The sequence below is a fragment of the Oculina patagonica genome, chromosome 3 (genome assembly GCF_052425735.1).
Source record: "Oculina patagonica isolate OP01 chromosome 3, crgOcupat, whole genome shotgun sequence".
Lineage (NCBI taxonomy): Eukaryota > Metazoa > Cnidaria > Anthozoa > Scleractinia > Oculinidae > Oculina > Oculina patagonica.
In genome coordinates, this window is record NC_135760.1 from 23785870 (window position 1) to 23811075 (window position 25206).

The window sequence follows — 25206 nt, forward strand, 5'->3', positions numbered from 1 at the left end:
TCCTTGGCTATTTAAAACTGGTGCGATCGCACCGGATTTGTGGCCGCGCTCCTGCAAACATTCAAGAGAAACTTTTTCGCGGCTTTGTTTTGTTATTAAAATTAATTCCCTGAACGAATTGTATTCATTCTTTCTATGGACGTGGCCGTTGTTGATATGTCGCTGATAGCCCGTAAAGTTTAATTTTATTTTCTCTCTTCGAGACGATAAACAGCCCCGGGCGATTTCGAAGCGCGTGAAGTTACAATTCAGTTTTCGCGCAAAACAAATCCAATCGCGCGGAATTTCTACGTTGAAATCAATGGACGTGTCGAGGCGATGTAGGACACTATTAGAAAAGTGACAATTTCATCCCATGTTTGCGTTTCAGTCAAAGACATCGGATGTTATTTTTGTATATTCATAGGACGATTTTTGTCTCAAAGGAAGATCGCAACCATTATTACTCGTACCTTGACCAGGTAGTTTTTCTGGTATTTTCTGTGGCTGTGGTGTTTTTATTCACAGCTGTTCGAGAATCGACAATCATAAAAAATTTAAACGTTTCATCCCCACAGTATTAATTTCAAGGGCTTCGACAAAGTTTACTTCGTTTGGGATGACTTTTGTTTTGCAAATACTTTTGCAATGGGCAAGTTCATTGGAAGCAAAATACCCTGACTTGATAAAAGAATTAAGACTCTCAGCCTTAGGACTTTTATAATGGTTTCTTTATTGATAATAGCTGTCCTTATTCAGATCGAGCCCGAGCCATGTGCTAATTAGATGAGTCAATACATTTCAATAACGTCGAACTCTTTCACGAACAAAAGCAGAAAGACTTAATCAAGTCCCACACGGTGTACAGCTAAAAAAAGCGCCCCGGACAAAGAGTCACCAATTATCCGTTTGAAATTGTTTGACTGTTTAGAGAATTTGCGAGCTCTTTAACACACGACGGGAAGCTATAGTGCTAAGACACATTACGATTGATGCGTTTCGCGTGAAAAAGACACGCCAGGAACAAAGCGAGTAATTATTGCATTTTTACGAACCATGCGAATCGCGAAGAACGACTAAGACCACTTTACGATGCCGTAAAACCCGCCCAAATACCACAGAACCTGCTGAAATTGACCAGGTCGTCATCTGTTACCAGCTACACTGTTCTCTTCGAAACTGACTCGGTTAATTGTTCAAGTAATACCGTGTTTTTAGCCTGGAATCCAGGCGTATTATGCGGTTACGTTTCCGCTATAGCTTTTTTCGTCATGTCGGTTTATAGATTCTTTTTATGAAGTGCGCTTTTCAGCAAATTGTGTTCGATTTGGAAACGGGAAAGGCGCCGTCACGTCGGGTTTGGTGAGAATTTTCAAAGCTCTCTTATCAGAAATATTTTGATCCACCGGAAACCAGGATATAATTTCAGTTTTTAAAATGCAAAGCGCGCCAGGTGGAGATTTCAAAATAAATCTGGAATGTAAGCTTTGTGCGCCCCGCATACCAGGGATTCGTTTCCTGGACACGTTCTTTGCAAGCTATTTCGCGTAGGCGACAGCAACGCGCTTTCAGATGCAAGAAGAAGCGTTTCTATAATAAAAACATTGTGACATAGCTGGCGATCGGTTAGGCGACGAAATCTACTGGCTGACATTAGAATATGTGACAAGGAACATGAAAAAGGTGCTAATTCTTTCAGAAAAGAACACAAAAATATCACCTCCTCAATGGATTGCATGTCAATTACACATGTCAAGCATTAATCTCGCCGCTTCTGATTGGTCGCTGGAAAACGCTCGACCAATCAGCTGGCAGGGTTCATTAGTTCTTATGACATCTTGCCTTGTTCCGACGCAGCTGGAATAAAACTTCATCAACAATACACGAGTTCAACCAAGAGAGCGTGAGAGAAGAGTTGTAACAGCTAGCGAGAGTATGGCCTACTATCCGTTTTACCCGGCAAGGATGAGAGATTTTCGCGTCAGTTCTTTGCTTGAAGGCTGCTCGCAGTTTATTCCTGGCGTACCAGGAAGCAGTTCGACGATTCCGAACAATTTAAATTCAAATGCTCCGTTTCCATATTCACCGTACCATCCACCGCAAATAGCAAAACAACCTTCCCATTTCGGGCCAGGAGCCATCACGGGTCCTCCGCAACAAGTCCACATGCCAGTTCACGATTCGGAACACGAGAGTATTGACGTTTCTCTAGAAAACAAGGACCTCTGGCAGAGCTTCTACGAAGAAAAGACAGAAATGGTTATTACCAAGGCAGGAAGGTAGAACGCTTTAGTACTTGTGACCAGCAAGTATTGTGCGCGGTTCACGTAGCATCTCGGAATTTCGCAGCGAGAAATTGTGTCGATTTAAACGCCTGGTCAGGTCTCGATGCGATGCAAATGCCAGTTTAAACAGACAATTTTGTCTGCGAAAAAACTAAACAATCCCCCCTGAACACGTTCACTCCTTTAGGTGTAACGCTATTAAGCCGGCCAGGAACGGTTGTTGATTTCATCGCCCATGTTAATTTCAAGCAGTTTGTGTCTAATGTTTTGAAATTTCTGTCAACAGGCGAATGTTTCCGCCGATCAAGGCCCGCGTGACCGGTTTGGACCCTCGGGCGAAATATTTCTTTCTCATGGACATTGTCCCAGCCGACGATTGCCGATATAAGTTTCACAATTGTCGCTGGATGGTGGCAGGAAAGGCCGACCCAGAGATGCCTAAACCACTGTACATGCATCCGGATTCACCCAGCACGGGGGCGCAGTGGATGCAAAAAACCATTTCATTTCACAAAATGAAACTTACTAACAACATCGCGGACAAATACGGCTATGTAAGTTTCTTTTAAGCCTTTGAAATCCAGCCGCTTTATTCGTTTTTCATGCATCTATCGATTTGCCGTTACATCTATAATTATTTTTGTTTGTTGATTATGGTTGATGGCCGATTTATTTCTTTATTCCGTTTTTCTTTCAGACAATTTTAAACTCCATGCACAAGTACCAACCACGAATTCACGTCGTGAGGGCAGACGATACGTACAAACACCCCTACAGTAATTTTAAGACTTTCACATTTCAAGAGACAGCTTTTATTGGAGTGACGGCTTATCAAAATGAAAAGGTTTGTATAAACTCACTGTTAATGATTACTTTCCTTGCTTGTGTTGAATATCAAATCCTCATTTTGTTTTCAAGTGGTTTTGTGTCCGTGAAATTTGATTTAGCTTAAGAGGGAGTTTTGAGTATTTGTGTTTCATTCAAGAGAGCTTTTTGAGCTTTGTTGTTGAATCGATATCAATTCATCGGATATACCTATCCAAGCCAGCTTTAGTTTCACTGAAACAAAAAAAAATTCAATTAGACCCCGAAATTCTAACAGACTTATTTGGCAGAGACTAAAAACGTATTTTAAAGATTCGCTAAATTAGTTTACAAGAGCGTAGGTTTTATTCGTTATTCAAGCGAAACTTCTCATTAAGATCTTCACTATGGCTTAGCGCTCTCAGAAGTTTTAACAATGTTCCAAATAAAACGCCAAAATTGGCAAAGGCTGGAGCAGCTTTTGAAAGAGCTTTAAAGAAAATCATTGCCAGATTAAAAAAGCTTAAATTTATCTTCTCTCGTTGTTCTTTGATATTTTCTTTGTTATTTCCTCTGTGGGGGAGTATTAAGATCTAGAAGATTCTCTGACGTTGAATTCTGGTAAAAACAACCCGTAACTAGTTAGTTCATCCAACGGGTCGAGTAAAGGCGAGATTAAAGCTTTCCCTTTTAATCAGGTGTTTCTTCAATACTTTGTGTTTGTCCGTGAATGTTTACTATTCCATAAGTGTTTAAAACTATTCGCAATAAAATCGCTCCAGGAATTAAACTGTTAACCTTTTCTTTGGTTGTAACGCTTTCAGTGCGAATCGTCCTTTAAATCCAAACCTGGTCTTTAAATTATTAAATTATTCCTGGTCCTTTTGTAACTCAGCTCTAAATAACGGAAAATTTAAGAAAACTACTTGAAGAAAGTGTATTTTCTTTTGCATTTTATTCTTCAACAGATAACCAAGTTAAAAATCGACAACAACCCTTTCGCTAAAGGTTTCAGAGAACAGGGAGCCGGCCATCGAAGGCGGTTGGAGCGAAGGTACGAACGACAACTCGTGTTCTGTTGTGTCACACCAATTTGTTTGAATTTCATTTTCACTATCATCCTAGTGCCACGTTAATCTGTTTCACTTAAACGCTGACCCCTTGGGTACAACTACTTAATACCCGAGGCGAAGGCCTCAAATTTTTGGTACAAAGAAACATGAAAAAACAACTGTTTTGACACACAAAGCCGTGAACAAGCCACAATGACTTGTTCTGCGTGCGCGATTTTCACACGTTCTTTATCACCTATTCGTCTCCATTTTGAAGGCAACGCAGCACCCCAGGGCATTCCCTACACGATGAAGACGATGAAAATAACAGCGACGAAGAAGAAGATGCCAAGGAACAAGGCGCCTCTGGTTCTTCGAGGGAAATTATCACCGGTAGGTTTAATTCGTTTTGTAACACCGCCTTCTTTGAATAGCCAGCGCGCTCAAAAGAAAAGTGCCGCTTGCCGCGGTAGCGCAAACCTGCAACATCTATAAAATACTTTGATTTTTGCAGTGTAATAAAACTCTCTCGAAACTACGTTTATGCGAAAGAATTCTCGCCACTTGAACCTAATGGTTTGATTGCAAAGTTGCTTTAGAGTTTATTTCTATCACATGAAGTTCGATTTCAATGACGTTAGACTTCGTGCGACTTTTAATTGGGTTTGTCGAGGGCAAGTTTCTGCTGGAAGTTTTGGGAACATATTTCGACTACATTGCATCTTTATCAAAATTAAAAAACTGGAGATGAAAGGGACCGAAGATAGATTAAGATTTGAAACAAATGATCTCGAGTGAACCGTCACAGCTGCAGCGATTTCACTAAGAAAAAACATAAACGGAACAATTCTGTTTTAAAATTCCACCTTCGTTCATTCATTAGTTCTTTGGTTTGTTTGCGTTTTTGAATTAAGAAGTACCGTTCATTTATAAGCAATTGATCAAATTTTCTTGTTTTGTGTCCTTCTCTTTGCATTGCGGATCAATCTCTTTTCTTTTTGGTTAGTTGAAAGCGCTCTATAGCTCTCGGCGCTCTCAATCATGTCTCAATTGTCCTATCTCTTTTTATCGTAATTAGAAGCTCTCACTAAACCCCTTTGAAAGAAATACAAGAAAATCAAGCACTTTTGTTTCTTTGGATCGACCATCTATCTCTAAACCATTTTTTAAACCTAATTTTCTAGCAGATACTCGCGTTTCAAATTGCTAACGAGAAACTGCATGGATTTCAAAACAGCAAATATATTATTTCACTTCGTTTTTATTCGTAAATCCATCTCGCAAACGCTCAATCAATAATACAGTTTTCAAAAGCTGTGATTTAAATGATAATGCTTTAAACGTAAAAAAATCAAGATCTCCTTAAGGTGTATATATGTCTTCGCGTTTTTTTGCAGTCAGGCGAAAAGCGACGTTCGATTGCTCTCAATAAGCGAGAAACTGCGAATAAAAAGTGCCATTGAACTGACATTCCGTATAAACGCAAACACGTTCTCACCGATTCGATTTCTCTAGCCTTTAAATATAATTTTCGCCACGGCCGTAAATATTTCACCGAATTCAGCACTAAAAGTGCGATATATTAAGGTGACATAGGATTAAAGGCGTCCCGTCTCCAGGTAACTCTGAATTTGGTGTGAGTGTTTACCAATAGTTTTTTACGACCTTGATCGCCCTGACAAAAAGAGAGCGAAAACTTACAAAGAGAAAAAATGTTCAAGCAAAGTATCTTCCCGAGGAACAAGGCGTGTCAGAAATCAGTTCGATAGAAAATTTTTCTCAATATTGTTGTCTTTATGGCAGATGGTTTATAGGATATTTCATTTCCGTATTTTTGCCAGTGTATGAGTTTTGGTGATAGTGTTTGCATCCCAAAGTGTGAAACATTGGGAGTTCTTAATTCTGTTCACCTTAGTGAGTTCACTGTAGGTGCAAATGTACCACAGCCCTTATAACAATCGAGTTTGATTATGAATTGTCGAGGTGCTCTGAAGTTAACGATAAACAAGGCAGATTTAAACGCGTTTCAATGGCTCGTTTTCATCTATAGTATTCTTGATTTCATGTTTGTCCTTCTGATCTTATTAAGTTAAGCCCGGAAAAGTGAGTGTTAATTTTATCCTTCTTTGTCAAGAGCAACTCAAAGCTAAATTTGAAATTATTTTACCCCCGTTTGTCACCCCCAACCAAACTGCAAATAACGTTAAAATTTACATTCGTGCAGAAGTGTAAATTTCTTTGACTCATTTGGGCAGGTTCCAGACGGGTTTAGCTACTAATAAACGAAACCTTTTAGACTGCACTCATCAAAAAGTTCGCCTATTGTTACTAAACGAACCTGTTTGACACACACTTTAAAATGCTGGCCCAGAATGGGTGCTCATTAGCTTATTAGAAACAGAAGTTTTTGTGCAGTATACAGAAAGATGTTCAAAGCAAAAAAATACTTTATTCAGTCGTAACATTTCCTTTTTATCAGTATAAAATTGCACGAATTAGCAATAAAACATAACGATTTTACGAGAACGCTTAATGAAGAAAAAAGTGCGAAATCAATGGTGGTTTCTTCTGTTGGTGTGCGTTTGAGTTTACATAATGGGGCCGAAATAGTGATTGTGTTTTTAATAAAACCACACTTGAAAGAGAGGTGTGGGACCATTCTCGTATCAAATACCAAACTAAATTACTCCATATTTTTAATACAACCTTTTACCTAAATAAAAAGTTCCCCCCATTAAAAGTGTTTTCCAAAGCTTTCGAAGAGGAACAATAGAGTTGTTGGCGCTCGTTATGAAAAACTTGGTCCGCCCCCTTAAATGAATTCTCAATCTGTTCCTTTTAGCAGCTGTGTGGCAGGATTTATATCCTGTAACAAACTATTTATCTGTATAACCCGAGAATTGTTTCTTATTCTCTCAGGAAACGTTTATTCAGTGGGCTTTTTAGCGTAAAATAATTTAATACAGAATGGTTTTCTTTAATGAACTTTCTTGTTTTGAGGCTCGGTTTAGAATTAATAGTGAAAAGAATTTGCCCGAGGGTCTATCTTTGAATTTTGTAACAAGATCACGCTTAGTTTTCTCAATGAAAATTTAGTAAAAACTTCTCAAAATTAAAACAAAACTTCTTGGAAAGATAATTCAGGAGTAGAGGTTTTGGTTCTAACGAGTAAAATTCATTTCGCATTGAATTGGATTCTATTTGTAATCGGTCTTCCTTCCTTCGTCACCAATACCATGTTTCCAGGAAACCGATTTACCAGAAAATATGTTCACGACTAATTTGTTTGTAAAGCTGTCAATTCGCGTTCTGTTTCTCAGTAACGCCTGCAATAAATCATTCAAGTTTTTTCCTCGCCAAACTACCATCTCTTTTGCTGTGCAGCAAAGCGAAAGTTTAGACACCTTTAGTAATTTTTGTATTCATGTTGAAGGAAAAATGCGCGGAGAAAAAATATCATCCTTTGTATTCTAAGGAAAAGCTGAATTTCTTTTTATTTGCTTTGGGCGCTTTCCCGAATTTTTTATTATATTTCGTTTCATCTAGAGTATGTAAATAAATCCTGTGTTTTTTGCTTTTCGAACAAGTTATTTTTTACCAAACCGACTGTCTTAAAAATTGACAGTTTGTCGCACCCAAGTGAAGATTTTCTGATAATTATAAAAAAGTCATTGAGGTGAATGATAGAGTTTGCTTATGAGCTCATTTACGTTATAGAAATTTTCGTTTATTTAACCTTTTGTGGCAGGAGAGCTAGTATTTTGCTGATTTTTAGAATGTTTATCCATTTTATAAGCGAAACCTGCTATTTCACGCTAAGTGGGGTTTTCTTTCATAGACCCGAACAATTTTCCAGGCCGCAGATTTTATTCAATAACGAACTTGCTGTTTACTAGTATATTTAAAAAGGATATTTAGTCTCAAAGAGCCTGTGGTCTGATTAAATATGCAAAACTTTTAATTATTTAGATCTTCTAACTAGCGTATTCTCTTTTCGTTGTGTTTTTCTTCTTTTTAAACGCTTCGTTACTAGGTCGTTGTTGGGATTTGCGGGGAATTTTTATTATTATTACTATGCCACGCCACTCAAATAAAGAAGACAACAAAGCCATTGAAAGTGACAGAAATACTTGTTCGTTCAGTAAATTAAGAATCAATATTTTAGCCACGGGGAAATAAGAGTTACTTGAAATCTAAACCAACGCACGTGGGCGCGCGGGCGAACTTTCTTTCTTATTTTATGGTCACGTCCGAACTTCAGGTTTTCAGTGAAAATTGCAAATGGCGGCTTTGTTATGCTACACCTTACTTTAACACAACGTGACTAAGATGATCTGAATTCGCTGTTTAGAACTTTCCAGAATTGTGTATTATGTTCCGTCGCGGATATCCTTTTTGTTTTTCTGCAAAAAGTTCTTGAAATCACAGCTGAACTGCAAAATGAGTAAACAAAGATACCGGAAAAAAGAAGCTTTGGAAATAATTAATATTTCAGCTGCAACACACAATTAGTGGGATGAAAATAAAAGTAGCCCCAAATATCGCAGTGGATTGACTACAAATGCAATTTTTACACCCTTCCCTTGTTTCAAGCTTCTACGGATTTTAATTCCGCCTCCAAATTCGTTGATGAGATTGTAATGTAGGACGGTTCAATTAGAATTCTAACTCGCCTTCTTTTGTCATTTTGTCTCACAAGATATTTAATTTGTGCTTACACTGAACAATTGATAATTTGAGTCGAGATCAAAAAAAGTTGTTTTCCACAAGACAACACTGAACATTGGTTAAAGTTGATGGATTTCATGTTGTTAAACGCATCTTGGTTTTTCAATGAAATTGTAAAAGCTATTGTACTTTGTTGTTATTCACCACTTTTAAGACAGAAACAAATTTCATACCTTTATTTATACCTTTACGGTGTATTTCAATAACCTAGTAAAAACTTTATTCTTGGTTTCAGTTTATGGAAAATGTGATTTGTTTTCTTCAATAAGATCAAGGCTAAAGGTCGCGTTGTTCAACAAAGCAAGTACAATTTCCCATCATTTACGGTGCACGTGTTTAAACAGTGGATAGCGCTATAGAAATCAAGACAATAGCATAAAAGAACTACAAGTTACCACCCTGTCTTGTCCAAATAATGGAGTTTATGTTTTTACATAGACTTTTTTCCACTGAACGTACTTAACAGCTTGAACTAATATTTCATTAAGTGTTTCTAAACCAATTTTAAAGGATTTCTAATATATACGGACTAACCGAGCTGAAACTTTTTGACCAGTGAAACCCTGCGCCCATGGTGGCCAGAAATCTCTTTGTTCTTTATTGTAATATTTCTCTGACTAAACCTCTTTTTTCACGCTTTCGTTCTTTCTTTGGCTTCGCCTAAACTGCGATAAATATCCCCTTGTACCCAGAAAGCTGTGCTAGCTATGAATTGAAGTTTCGAAGAGTGCAAGATTATAGACACACTTTAATTATCTTAAATGATATATATACAATTCGGTCAAAAGCAAATGCGTCATTTGTCTTAGTGGTAAATAGTCAAGTCAAAGTTGCGCGATAAAATTTACAGACAAATATGTTGAAAAGTGCAAAGCAATTGCGCACTCTATTCCTCAAATTTGCTAAGTTAATTCATTTGCTAGTGATGTATACTTTGTACACAGGATTCGGATACCCAAAAGCTCTATTTTTCTTTATGTCTTTCACGAACTGTTCTCTATCCCTATAACTACATTGAGGGGGGAGGGACAGGAGGGTAAACCTCCCTCCTCTTTACTCTTTGCGACATTTCTCCCTCCTCCTTCCTTTTTTGTGCCAATTTCTCCCTACTCCCTTTTTTGTACATTGGTGCGTGGTATAATTATCAGCCAACCATGCTATTTATATCCTTGTACTGCATGCTTGATTCAAGCTCGCAACTGGCACGTGTATAATTTTCAACAAACCATGTAATTTATATATTTTGGTTTATTTCAGGTTCACCGCTGGATGAAAACTCCGTATCAGCTATCCCATCATCCCCTGAGGACATCAAACCCGTGATACATGTCGACAAAGGGCGCTCGTGTACAAACACACTGACCCACTCCCCCTCCCCGGTACCAAAAGCACTCCCCGCGCCAGAGATACTTCAACAACAGCAGCAGTTCACAGACTTTCCCCGCCCTTCCAGCCTGCACATTCCAGAAGACACAAAACCTGTAATTTTGCAGCAAAACGCAAACGACAGCGTCTCGTGCTCAGCCTCCTCTCATCTGAAGCTGCCCAGCGCACGCGCAATGCATATGGATATGCGTTACAGTCCGTATCCCAGACCCCCTTATTCAATGAGCGGCATGCCCTCTAGCTTCCTTCCGCCTCACGCGCATGGTCACATGTACCCATCGTACAGCGTGCCACAGGCTGCGTACCCATCATGCCAAGTGGGCCAAGCTGCGTACCCACCATGCACAGCGAACCAGCAAAGTTATGGATACCCCGCCACCGTCTCCTCAGCCAGCATGATGGGGCTGGCCAGCGGTAACGTCAGCTCGGAACTAACACCGACATTGGACCTGCACGGATCAGCGGACAGGACGCCTGGAATGGAGCACAGAACGACATGAATGATGAATGCTGACGAATATTCCTCGTATGAAGATGCTCTATATAGAATAAGGTGAAAACCAGTTATTTATAAGAAATTACATTGACGCGATCAGAACACTGTTCTACTTTAGCAAGTGTTTATTTGAGAAATATGATTATAAGAAGTATTTCGACTACATATATCCAGCACACTGATCTCTTTATATTCTTAAGTTATTTTTTGCGTAATCCGACTTTATATATATATGAAAAATCGACTTCACGATACATCGAGGTCACTTGAGATCAGAATACATAGGGTGAACGTTTTAGATACAATACAGAAATAAGAAAACTTCATTCCTAAGAAAACAAAAATTCCATAAAAACATTGGCCCCACTAACAGCGAAATTTATTCAATATCGCCATAGAGCGTTTAAAAAAGATAGACATATGTCCCGAGTTCCTACCGCTTGTTCTTCTTATATAAATAACAAAAAGTCTATTGTTATTGAACTGAGGCTGTTGCCATGGGGATGACGCACTTGCCTAATGGGTAAGGTCACGTGATGTGACGAAGCAAGTTTTGAGCGAAACTTCTATCTCCTTACGTTAAATAGTAAGGTTAGTGTTTTCTAGGTTTGAGGGTGTTGCTTAGTGGTGGATTTTCCCTTAGATTTAATGCCGCAAAGTACATGTGGAAAGAATTTCGAGTAATTGCATTTAGGTAGCGCGGGAGAAGAATTGAAAGACAACATAAATTTAAGTATCGTATTAAGTAGGTTTCTGGCTGTTCGAAATAAAATTCCAGGAAAGTTGCTTAACAAAACCAAATGATATTGAAATAAGTGACACCTATAAGGCCTACTGGTACGTAATTATAAAAAAGAGCACTTGAGCTCGAAAGACGGATTTTCCTAAATCACTCGACGTGAACGAAATAGTCATTTTACAAAATAAACGATGGAAAAGTTATAGAGTTAAAACAAAAGTTTACAAACAGGTATTCTTAGCGTAGAAATTTTAAATACAGGTTAAAGAGAGAAAGACTTAGCTACGCACGGTTCTGTTCCACTTAAATATAATATAGCGCCGAAACGCGAAGACGATAAATACATATCTATAATCTTAGCTGACAATTTTTGCCGAAGCGAATTCTCGTATTTATCATATTGTTTGTTAGTTGTGTTTTAGGAAGGAAGGAAGGGAATACAAGTAGAATTTATAAGTAAGATTAGTGCTGCTGTCATAGCTTCACAAAATGTAGATGCGAGAGAGCAATAACCCAAACGCTTATCGTTCAGAAAAAAAAAAACACGACAGTTTTCCGAACGAAGACACGTCAGCTGACGAGTGGAACCGAACAACTTTCCCGACTTATCTTGACCAATCAGACAACAGTAAAGGTAGCCACAGTTTTCGGAAAAAGGGCTCGTCAGTTGACGAAGGGTCTTCAGTTATGCTAAAGTACATTAATTTGTTCTCTCGAGGCCAAGTTAACGTTTAATGTGAACTGCATCTAGAAGACGAAATAGAAGCTAAATTCCTTAGAGATGGACAAAGTCAAAGCGCCATGTAAGGCAATGAAGATTTTTGATGGGCGAAAAATAGTAAAAAAGAATATATTTGCTTGTAAAATAGCTGTCGCTGGTCGATTCGAAATTTTTTTTTTCAGTTTATTCGCATATTTATTTATATTGTTTTTGGCAGACTTCTGATACATTCAGCCAAAGTAAGTACGCCCTGACGAAAGCCTCCATTCGCCACATTGTGTTATAAACAAGGTTTAGTTTGAGGGAAATGTTACAAAGAAAGTGAAGCAGACACAAAAACTCGACATTCTCTTGTGTTGAGTTGCTTGAGTATTTTCACTTTGCTCAAAATGTACATAGCGTTATAATATATATATTATACATATCAATAAAAGATACTATTCAATGATACTACTTTGTGCCTATTTGTTTGTGTTTTTCCTGTGTGAGTAAAATGCACCACCCACCCCCCCCCCCTCCCCAACCCCAACCCCATTAAAAAATAGAAAATTAAAAAAGGGTCAGTGGTCTGCAGTACTAATAAATTGGGACACAGTTACTAAAAAATACTGATCAGTGGATTTAAAATTAATAGGGAAGGATGAAGAATATATTTTTTTAATAAGTGACAAGCAGCACCCGAAGTGCTCTCGTGTTGGGTGTTGTCTGTTTAGTGGCTCATTTCTCCTCTATAATTGTATTTCATTCCTCGCCAAAAACGCCAGCTTAAAAATGACCGATGACCTTACTGAGTCTCCGCTTCAAAAGGTCCCAACCAATAAAATTTGACTTTTTTTATTACAATAATAAGAGGGTCTGAATGTGGTTACTTCGATAACACTAAACACAATTTTTTGGCTTTGTAACACGAAAAAGTTAAATTTTAGGCATTTTAACACTAACAGTAAAAAATTCACTGTAACAATAAATTTTATCAAGAAAGAAACAAAAACGGCTCCAAAAAGGCCAATATTATTTTGTGTAGTATATCAAGAAGTTTTCAGCCATTTTCCGACGATTCCAACCATTTCGGAAGATTTCCGAAGACTACCGACGATTTCCGTATACTGCCGAACATTTTCAAGGACTACCGAAGATGTCTGGAGACTACCGAAGATGTCCGAAGACTGCTGAAGATGTCCGAAGAGTGATAATAAAAACCCTCTAAGCACTTAACAGTATTTTCTCCGAAAACAGAAAACATTAAAAAATTGGCCAATTTAACAGCAAACATTGAAAATTTTGGGCAAATAACACTAAACACTAAACCCCATTCAGACCCTCTAATAATGGTTAATAAATTAAAATTGATCTGTCCGTCTGTGGCGGTTGCAACAGGGAACCCTTTCCTACAGTGAATAACTAACAGAATGATCATCTCATTTCATGGTCAACATGCAAATTCTCTTTACTGCTCTTAATAAATTTTCCATAGTACTGGATGGGAGAATTTAAGTATAAATACAATTCTCGTTGGTGATCACTTTCTCAAATCTTACTATAGTTTACTTAATGATTAATCTATTTGATATTGACGTTGATTACTTATAAATGGATTTCTTTAGCCTTTGCATCTTTGCTTGATATGTTCTGTGAAAGATTGGCCCTGCATGCAGAGGCGGCGGAGTGTTTTGGAACGTGAGGTGAGGGCGGGGGGGTACAACTTTTTTCCGTTCTAGCAACTTTTTGTTTTCTGAACAGTTTCTAGACCGAAGATTTCCGAAGATTCTCCAAAGGCCATATGAACGTTTCTGATCATTTTTCAAACTTTTCCGAAGATAAAGAAAGTTTCCCGAAGACCTCTAAGGAAGTTTGAATGGCGAGACGGAATATCTTGACAAACCAATTTTACGCTGCGTTTGCGATATTTTCGGCAACAAAACGTAGGGGGTGGGGGCTGAGCTCGACTCCACCAAATTTTCGTTTGGGGGTACAGCCCCCCCGCCCTGCTTTGCCGCCTATGGCATGGAAATGAACAAATCAGTGACCTTGTTTATTTTTTATAATACACTGTACATATATATTATTCTTAAGAGACTTAATTTTCATCTTGTAGATCGGTCACTATTTTAATTTTTATCCTGTATTTGAATTTTTATTACATACGGAACATGGCCCCACAAGCATTGTGCTTTAACATTTTATCGTGTATAAATGATGTGATGGGGATCCGTGGTCTACATTCTTATATAGAAAAGACGTCATAAAATGTACGAAATTTAAGTGGAACTACGACGGCACGCAAGTGGGTTCCCACAGAGGTTTGGACACAAAATTAAGTTATCGTATTTTTATAGGGTATCAAAGTAAACGAGGGTTTAAAGTCCTTAGCGATACAACCCCGCCCAAGCTACCGTGCCCTGCTCCGGTGTGTCAGTTGTGTCATCTCCTTCGTACTCGTTATACATCAGACAGTTCTGGAAATACCTACTCTCCTGGGAGAATAATGAGACCATCAGGAGCCCAATGGGCTCCTGGACCATTCACGATTGTAATCCAGTATGGTGGGAAGGGGGTGACGGGGGGGGGGGGCATTAGTAAACCCTTGGGCATTTCAGGTCCCGGGTGTGTTAAACTTGGGCCCAACTTATTAAAAATTCAGCTGCGAAGGATACTTCAGCTGAAACTACTGTAATTACATCATTATACTGCGTAGGGGGAATGGTTTGGTCGATATTGTTAATAACGAACAGAGTATAGGGAGGATTTCTAGATTGTTTGACTCCCCTTCTTCTTCCATTTCAAGGGTGAGATTAAAAATAAAAATTTTGGCTTCTGCCATCCACACAACGGTCAAACGCACCTTGAGCGCGCAGCTCCCGCCAAAACTGCGGCTTAAAAACGTTTTAAAAATTTCTGAAATCCTCCACTTTCGAGCTAAAAGTTAAGACATTCACTGAAACGTTCAGCTTTGTACGTCACATATGCCAAGAAAATTTAGCCTATCTTACCGCCTCGTCATTTGGTTGATCACTACTCTTATTCAGTACATGTATAACGTTTTCTTACAAAAGTCTGGCACACATTTCGCTTCAAACTTTAAAAACGTTTGAGGAGGCGAAAGCCTGAAGTGGTGTTGGAATTTTGTGTATGACCGCCATGAACCCGCCACCGTTTTTCTTTGCTCCAGCAGACGGTGAGAGGAAGAAGGATCTTGGGTACAAAGACGTGAGCACACCAAGCCAGGCCTCTTTTAGACTCGAAAGACTTCTAAGAATGAGTTTGACCAGGAGCCATAATTATGGTTCCTGGTTTGACCCAATGTTTGTGTGGAACACTGCGTATCTATGACTGAAAACCATAAGATAAAAGGCTACTGACGCTTAGATATCATTACAAGTTCAGCTGGCTCCAGAACAATACCAAAAATGTAAAAAAAAGAATACAAAAAACAAGGCTTAATTTATGTTCACAATTTATGCCTAAACCCGCTAAAAGAGAATTGACAGTTTTTAAACCAGTAAACCGATAAAATTACGAAGCAAATACAGGTAACCGGCGCAAAGCGCGGGAAAACTCACGTGATCAGTTCATGATTTTCTTTTTTATTATTCCTTTGGTTGATCAGGCGGTTCGGTTTTTTTAACCAATCACAGAGCGCAGCAAAGCAAGCGCGGAAAAAGTCGAGAACCCAATTCGCGATCGGCTTTGGTTTTGCTTCACATTTTCCGAGAAACAAATACGTTTGTTCTTTTGGTAAGTTACATGGGCATCTTTAGCTAATTATAAACCTAAATAATCGCTCAACCAAAGAAAAACCTCGACAATCATGAGTACTACGGCTAAAATGCTGACCAAAACTCCTTAGTGTACTTGGCAAAATCACAACAAGTGACAATTTTTTTGAAGTGTAAATTTGACCTTCAACTTTATTACCAAACACAACTAAAATAGTGGGCCTATGTTAAATGGATCAGCATAATATAACTTGAATAGTCCCTGAAAATAATTAGTTGAATCAACTGTTCGGTTCGTCTGTTCAAGATATTTGAAAGGCCCTTTTAAACCCCTAAATGATAGTTTCCCCCAACCTTTGAAAGTTTCTATACTCCAATTTGTGAAATAGGCATCCCATTTGGGCAGAGCCTCCCTGAACAGTTGATTATATGGAATACCCCCCCCCCCCCCTAATCAATATCAACATTGTGTTGGGGGTGAAGAGGAAGTAAGGTGAGGTGAACACAAACACATTTGTTGGCAAACATGTAAAGTTTGCCAAGACACCAGGCTTGAAATATAATAGACATTTTTTTTTTCAATTTGGTGGGGAACGTGATTTCTTATTGACAGTGCCCAGGGGTATTCCTCGATTTTGTTGTTATCTATCGATTTTTGACACTTCAACGAGATCTTAAACCATTTTTCGTTGTTTCTCAAGTTTTACGCACCATAGAATTTTATTCTATCAATTTTTATTTCTGATGATTGCTTTTATAAAGCTCTTCATATTATGTTATTGTACATCTAATGTAAAGTAAAGGAAATCGAGATAGGCTCGCACAACGTACATATGGCTACTGCTGCTTGGCGTGTTGTCGGCAGTTACTATTTTTATTCATGCAAAAAATGCTATCAGACAAAAAGGATACTTAATATAAGAGGTCACGCAAATTTAAGGTTTCTGATTTAATAAAGCGAATGCGATCATGAAGCAGTAACAACTGCACGTCCAGGAGGGGTCAATTGAGAAGCAGGAAGAAACGAGGGCACATTGTGGACTCATTGTAGCGGACACAATCGTTTCCCAATTTGCCCGCGCGCACAACATTTCTTGCGGATACGAAATTTTTGCCAAAGACCTAGAAATGTTGCTGATTTTTTTCAGACGTATTTTGTGTCCGCAACTGTTTCCAGGTTTGCACAGCATGGAAACAAAACAATTATTGCTCACCAAAACTGAAAAACATCACAAGCAACAAAGTGCCCACCAATAGGCACATTATGGCCCAAACTCATATTCGTACCATATTTTCGGCAAAAAACGTCCGTTTACGTGCGTGAAAAATTTAGAGACTGAACGACTTGCGTAAACGTGTGCGCAAGCCGTTCGTTACATGGTCTCTAATTTTTTTCACGCACGTAAACGCACGTAAAATATTACGCATCAGTGGAATCTACCATAAGTGATTGGTTTTAAAAAATTGCGCCACTTTCTAGATCAATCAGATGTAAAATCATAACCAATCCTTTCTCGTTCACACACGTTTTCCCGCGCTGCGTGCCGGCTACATGAATTTGCTTCGAGTTTTGATTGGTTCACTATATTGTCAGTGTCTTTTGTAATTGGCAATAGTTAAGGTCGCGCAGGACCCTTGCAATCATTATGTATGTATTTATTTAAAGAGTATGCACGAACTGCGACGACTGAAGCCGACAACAAACGAAATATTCACAAGAATTGTTTTCTTAAAGTTCTTTGTACAAGTAATTACGAGTTATTGTTCTCAGCTTTGTGCCCCGTGCACTGGAACAAAGCGAATTATCATAATTAGATTCACAGCTTTAAATTTAGCACACGTTATTGTGAACATTGACTCGGAAGGTCTTCGGAAGCGTAAAAACCTGCAATTTTGTGTCCAAGTTTTCTCCGCCGATATAAAATTTCAGGAGTTGATTCGCGAGGAACATGAACTTGATGCACTCTATTGTGTTATGACAAGAGCGAATTTTGAAATTTCGTTCTCAAAATGAAGATAGCACGTTTCAAAGTTTAGATTTCACATTTTTACTCTCTTAGAAGCAGATAACTTCTAGCAATTTCTGAAATCAAAAATTTCGTTCTTGTTATAACACAAAAGAGGTTATGATTCATCACTAGGTTATATAATCATTTAATTCGGTGCGCAGTTGTATCCGAAAACTTGGACACAAAATCGCATTATCTGCAATTAAACTTTTAAGAGCTTGTAACATCACAGTAAACGGTCATCTCTCAGTAAAAGGACAATCATGATGTAATTCCATCATCCCTCAATATCCTTGATAAATTTTGTAGGAATCGATGTTCAAAATGTAGTGAATTAAAGCTTTACAAGACAGCACCCCGTCAAGAAATTTGGTTAATGAATTTATTAATGAGCAAGGGTCCTGCGCGACCTTAAGCGCTCTAAAGACAGTGACAAAAAGCACTCTAAGAAATTCTTCAGTGGCAAAGAGGATAAGAAGAAATAATATTTTGGAAATTGGCAGTGGAAAGGTTTTTATAACTCAATTGCTCCATTATAGAAAAAGTATGGGAGTTGCTTTCTCCAAGTAATGGAATACTTGACGATCCTTATTCAAATTAATTACAAAATCAAAACAAACAAAACAAAATTACCAGTTGTATTGGTTTTCCTGTCTCAACAGGTCTCGGAATCTACACTCGAAAAGCTCATGATCTTTAAAAGAAATTACAGCAGTCATTTCCCTTGTTTGTAATAAAAAAGTTCGAGTTTTTCGAGTCACCAGTTCGAATCACCTTCGAATTCTCTGATGACCAAGACGGGGGAAATGTCAGAAAAACTATTTTTTTTTGTCGTTTGAAAGTCATGTCCCCAATTTATTTTCTTACACCCAACAAATTGTTTCGCTGTGGAATTTCTGTTCGGAAGGCCTTGGTCGTCTTAAAAATAAGCAATTAATAAGACTAGAAACTCCAGCGGGTTTTTAAGCTGTTGCCTTAAACTTCTGTAACATCGGAAAATTTGAAGTCTTTTGTTTTCGGAGGAGTAGAAATTGTCGTTTTTGGGTTCAGCTATGATTTTCGAAAAGAGAAGCAGCTAGCAAATTCGAGAGGTAAGATTTTTTCGCTAAAGTTTTTTTGTCATTGAAATATTCGGCTGAAAGATCCAAACGCGAAAAGATCAAACTGTGTGATTGGTAAAAAATTCCTCGTTGGATGCCCCTGACGAGAATCAAACAATGTGCACTCTCGAAATGCGTCACCACGAACGAGTTAGCATAACTGCGTGACAACCTCGCGCGTGGTACACTTGAAGACACTTCGCAACTCACAATTTGTTTAGAGAGTAAAAAGGGACATCTATATCATTTTTTTTTTCAGGAAGAAAAGTTTTGATTTAACATAATCGCGTATTCTATTTGTTTCCTTGTTGGCGAGGTCGACTAAAAAAGTTCACACGTTGGTTCTTTCAATCTGTCACACGTGTCTTCTTTCACAACTTTTAAATTATAGAAGCGAAAATAGAACGAGACACCAACAAGAAACCAGGAGAGCGGGTATTGTTATAAATGACAAAAGTAACGGCAGCATCTAAAAACTACGGGACAAAAGATTCACCTTTTTGCTTGAATAACACAATGGTGCAATTAAGTCGAAACAAGCGTTTTGTTTACTCAATACACGTGCGTCTGCAGCGAAACACAAAATTTACCAATTGTCTGGAAACAACTGGTGCTTGGTGAAGAAAAAACTCAAACTTTATCAATATCTGGAACGAGGAAATTGCGTACTAAAAAATACTTAAAAGAACTACTCGAAATGATTCCTTTTTTAATTCTTTAAACCTTAATTATCAGTTATCCTATTCATACTTTGCGACCCGGGCTTTGCGACCTTTTAAATGAATACAAACTAATCTAATTTTTTCGATTTTAAACGTTTAATAATAGGATATGATCGCGACTGTTTGAACTGTATTGACTTTTCATCCAAAATGTCGTTTAGACTGAATATGACATTTAGTTTTTTCCTTTCTGAATCAGGGTTTTGTATTGAATCCATAAACAAGGTTATAAATGTCAAAGAAACAATGGCAAAGGCATTGCTTTAATTCAATTTGTTACCTGCCGACAGCTACGAGTACAAAACGCTCGGTTTTTCTTGTGGCCGGGTAACCGGTTGACTGCACAGCTGTTGTGCAAGCGGTTTACTTTGAAATGTTTTAAAGAGACAATGGGATTTTAAAGTTTAATCGGTTTGTCAGCTGCTTTGAACTATTTTATTTGGCTCGCGAGTAATCTCTTATAGCCTGCGAGCAGATCACCTGTTGTCTGCATATGACAAAAAAATTACTAGGGACGCACAAATCCGCCTGTAGGTACTTGGGCAAAGTAATGCAGTATCACTAAGATTTAGGCCCCGTCCACACTGACCCGGGTAAATTTGAAAACGCATCTTTTTTTCTCCGGTTAGGCCAACCGTCCACACTGAAACGGCGTCAAAAACGCTCACCAATGAGCGTTTGGACTTGGAGCGTGAAATAGTGCATTTTTATATTTTATTGTAAATAATTTTAGAGGGCCACTGGTTTGTTAGTATTTTTATGTTATTTTAGTGCTACCCTCGTTAAATAAAGACTTTACTTTTACTTTTACTCACTAATGAAGCGTATCGTTTTCAAATTTACCCGGGTTAATGTGGACGGAAAACATTTTACGCGGCGTTTTCAAATTTTTCCGTTTTCAAATTTACCCGGGTCAGTGTGGACGGGGCCTTAGTGCAATTTGAAAATCCCATGATGATGTTGGTATGAACTGTAAATCCACTCACAGTGGCCTGGCCTTGCTAAAACGTACTTTACAAGTCCTGAAAGTTGTTTTAATAAACTTGGTTTGGGTACAGACTGGTAGGAAAGAAGTGACCTAAAACTTGAAAACGTCGGGCCGATGTTTGCAAGTTTGACAGTTTTTCCTAGAAGAACATTTCTTAAAAACCATTGCTTGCGGTTTATTTACATCTTGGAGAATGATTTTATGGTTTTCTTGTTATTTTAAGGACATTTTTCTTCACAATGTGTGCATCCTCCTAGTTCTAGAATATTTTACACGAAAACTTAGAAGATTTCTTGTGACTGTCCCTTTAAAAGAGTTTCTTTGTGTCTATTTATAAAGACAAGCTCTTGCATATGATGGATTGATTGTCCAGTCAGTCTTTCTTGATCGAATTGGCATTAAGTAAAAATGTTTTTGTAGCTTTTTTGTACATACAGACGCATTTGTCCAAGTCCGTCTGACGGGCCCTAACTCCGGGATAAACTTACGAGACCGTCGATAAACCTGGTTTTCCTAGCACTTTTTTGGCATTATTTTGCTTCGCGAGCATTTTTTTCTACATTTTATCCCAAAAAGCACTGCTAGCATTATTTTGGATTTTCGACTGATTATTTGTATAATTCTTTGTTAAAAAGCACAATCTGACTTTTTTTATGGCGTCCAAAGCCTCCCAGATGCATTTTGCCCTCATTTTAGTCAAAGGAGCCGAGGAGGCCTGGGGAATAGGTTTGATAGGTCAGCGGTTGCCTTCTAGAACCCAGTCCATCACACTCGTTCCTAGACGTCATCCACGTTGTCATCGACGAACAATGGAAGACAGCCAGCCAAGGCAAAAAATGAAAAATGCTACTGAAAATCTGAAAAATGTAATATTCTGTTTAAAAAAATAGGAAAAAAGTGAGCATTTTTATGTAAACCACGAGCACTTTTTAAAAAAATTAGCATTATTTTAGCACTTTTTTGGCAAAAAACGAGCATTGCTTTAAGCATTAAATGCTTTTTTACGAGCACTTTCGGTAAGAGCCTAGTCTTAACCATACCTGACCACATAAAAAAGACTTGGTAAAACAATATTACCAAAGCACAATCAGACAGAGAGAGATTCACAATTACCAACCTGTAATGATTACCGATGACTAGTTTGCCGTAACTTAAGAACGTATTTTTGTCTTGCTAAGGCAAAAACCGTTTTACGAGAATTAAGCTGTGAGCTTAAGCGGACCATTTTTAGTTAAGTGCATCGATAAAATTTGACTGCAATGGCGTTTTCTTAGAACGCTTCAATTCACGTTGACTGCTCTCAATGTTCAGTTCAACTTCTTATTTCAATACAAACAGCTACGAACTCAAAGGGCGAGTAACACTAGGCGACAAGTCCCTGTAACATGTTCGCTCGTGTGACATGGTGCATCTTTTGAGATAATTATCGCTGCGATCAGTCGCAGGAATTCAAACTGGTTTGAATTCATGCGACTGATCGCAGCGACAAAATAAGCGAAAGCAGCGTTGTCGCAGAGTGAGTAGGTCGCTACACAAAAAATATATATTAATCAATGAAAGAGCGTCATAAATAGGCCATTTCCGAGTTACCCTTTGCCTCTGTTTCAAAACGAGTCTACGTGCAAAACCATTCAATTTGAAAACGAGTTTTACATACAGGCACGTCCATTTTCATGTAGTCCAGTCCCTGAACTCTCTCTTCCGCGCGCGTTTTATAGGGGCTGAACCCAGGCGCGCGAAGAGAGAGTCCAGGATAACTTGCATGAGCATGCGCCAGTTTTTCCCCCAAAATTGGGGGAAAAACCATATTTGGCAGCCCTTTTGAAAACGCGCGCGCACAGATGACGCGTTCAACTACGCGATCGTGTACTAAAGCAGGATCACCGGAATAATTTATAAGCCTAGCTTTGCAGTCAGTGTCTGCTAAAAGCTAACGGCCAAAACAAAAATCGCTATCCATCAACTTTTCCTAGTATTTTGTAGCTGTTGTTTGAACTGGTTTTGGATGCAATTGAACACAGTTTTTTTCTTGCATTTATTCGCGCGCTTGGTCGCGTAGTTAAATTTGTCATTTGAGCGAGCCAGTTTAAGCCTAGCGCGCGCGTCCCAAGCAAGTGACGCCACACTCCTCGCTTCTGATTGGTTCGTTCTGAGCATGCGCATGCAAGTTATCCTGGACTCTCTCTTCGCGCGCCTGGGTTCAACCCCTATAAAGGGCGCGTGGAAGAGAGAGTTCAGGGACTGGACTAATTTTCATGCAAATCAAACTGCTCATTTTAATTTGAATGGTTTCGCACGTAGACTCGTTTTGAAACAGAGGCAAATGGTAACTCGGAAATGGCTTACTGAATTGGACAACTAATTTACATTCCCCCTCTTCCAAATTCCGCTGCGTGTGCACCGAACAAGCGCCTTGTCGCAGCGCCGTTTTTTGGAAGCAGTACACACGGAGCGACTTGTTGCAGATATCTGTCGCTGCGGCTTGTCGCCTAGTGTGTTCCGGCCTTAACAGTAATGAACAAAGAAGTCATCTATGCAAATGCCACGAGTCATTTACTGCTGACTCAGCAGTAATGTGACTCCTGTAATGAAGGTATATCTTGTCTAATGAAGAAAGAAGACAATCGCTAACCCAGAGACCACAGTGCATTTTTCCAATTGGGGGGGGGGGGGGTACGTCGTTTCTTTTTTCGGAAATATTGGGGGGCTAAAGCCCCCCAGCCCCACCGGCCCCACGGTCCCTGTTACTGTTTGGTTTAGAAACAACAGTACCCTTGGTTCTTACTTGATCAGTGTCGCGTAGCATGTAGATCACTTCCTGCCACGCAATACGAGCTCGCTAGAACAAGCGCAACGGAATTTTAAAGTAAGGACACCCTGGACACCGAAAAATCCATTCAAGTTTATAAAACGAAATTCCAAGGGCAAGTAAACAATTGAATGCTTAAAACATCGTAGCTTGTGCACAGCTAATAGCACTGGTACTAACCCTAACTAACTGAGTTTGAACAGGGAACCAGATTTGGAAATTTACACCGCCACGTTTCGGTACGTGCCACGAGACGGGTGATGAATGGTTTCGTCTCGATATCGTCTTAAGAGGACTATGTCACGTGGATTTCGAAGATTTTTGGTCTAAACTGTTCTGAAATTAATGGTAGGGAACTTAACCATGAAATACGTTATCTTTGAACATTTTACTGAAGGTATAACCTTTATTTGGGATAGAAATCAAACTAAGGCTATAAATATCGTTAGTATAATTTCAGAGGTGATTATAAGAATTGAAGCATTCTGATTGGTCGAGAAGCTCGGCTTTGAGGCTATATTCACCCCGTGCAAGGTGATTTAGCTTTGAAGGCTGGTTACTTAGCCACGCCACCTTTGACATCCAGGCAAGTAAACATGGCCGCTTTGCTGAATGAAAATTTCTTTGATTTAAAAGAAACCAGTCCAAGTCCTGGATATTTTAAATATTTCGAAGACGCGCGGAAACAACTTGAAAACGTTTTCCTAACTGTTTCAAATTGCAACCCGTTTTCATCCGAGCCGTCCGCAGCCAAAGATGTACGTTAACAGTTTCAGTGCTTTAATAAAGCAATTTTTAATAAAAATGGACCATTATTTTTAGGTTTCCTGCGACACAAATATAAATTTTGGCATTTTGGAAATCAGTTAAAATCCGTGACATAGTCCCTTTAGTTACATGAAGAGTCACAATGTTGTACGTACACAGGAGCTGATGTACAGTGGAACCCCGGTAACTCGAACTCGGATAACTCGAATACCTCGCTAACTCGAACAAACTTCCATTTCCCTTGAATTTGACCCCACTTTTTAGTCATTTTTACTCGATTAACTCAAACTCGGATATCTCGAAAACCCCGCTAACTCGAACTAAATTTCGTTTCCCTTGATCAAAGTTTGGGTCAAATTTACCCCGATAACTCGAATTCCGGTTCTTGCAGCTCGCCACGGGTGCTCATTGATAACTCAAAAACCCCGCTAACTCGAACTAAATTTTGTTTCCCTTGATCAAAATTTGGGTCAAATTTACCCCGATAACTCGAATTCCGGTTCTTGCAGCTCGCCACGGGTGCTTATTGATAACTCAAAAATCCCGCTAACTCGAACTAAATTTTGTTTCTCTTGATCAAAATTTGGGTCAAATTTACCCCGATAACTCGAATTCCGGTTCTTACAGCTCGCCACGGGTGATTATTGAGCCCATTAAAATATCCCATTTTAGCTCTTCTTGTTGTGTAATCGTTTTAAGACGGAATCCACTAGGAAGTCGAGTATTTGGACAAAAATCAATAATAGAATATTTAAATTTCGTTTTTCCTACCCTTAATAAAAGGTAAAGAAATTGTAAATTTTTTAAAAAGTTTTTTTTTTTTTTTTTTTTTTTTTAAAAAAATTTTTTTAAATATTTTTTTTATTTTTTAGCGTTTCCTAAACACTAAAACGAACACTACAGC

The 25206-nt window shown here is 38.6% G+C and overlaps 1 protein-coding gene across 1 annotated transcript; it reads left to right on the top strand.

Annotated features, from left to right (window-relative positions):
* Positions 1–1914: 1914 nt before the first annotated feature.
* LOC144647118 (T-box transcription factor TBX3-like) lies at positions 1915–11105 on the top strand. The gene is made up of 6 exons (XM_078506873.1): positions 1915–2258; positions 2551–2818; positions 2962–3108; positions 4037–4122; positions 4398–4513; positions 10106–11105. The coding sequence occupies exons 1-6, from the start codon at positions 1915–1917 to the stop codon at positions 10732–10734; spliced, it is 1590 nt and encodes a 529-aa protein (XP_078362999.1). The 3' UTR covers positions 10735–11105.
* Positions 11106–25206: the final 14101 nt, after the last annotated feature.

Excerpts from the sequence above, each read along its gene's own strand:
- LOC144647118 (XM_078506873.1), top strand. The coding sequence starts at position 1,915 with ATGGCCTACTATCCGTTTTACCCGGCAAGGATGAGAGATTTTCGCGTC. Across the intron at positions 2,259-2,550 it reads GTTATTACCAAGGCAGGAAG|GCGAATGTTTCCGCCGATCA; the intron begins GTAGAACGCTTT and ends TTCTGTCAACAG. Across the intron at positions 4,123-4,397 it reads CGAAGGCGGTTGGAGCGAAG|GCAACGCAGCACCCCAGGGC; the intron begins GTACGAACGACA and ends TCCATTTTGAAG.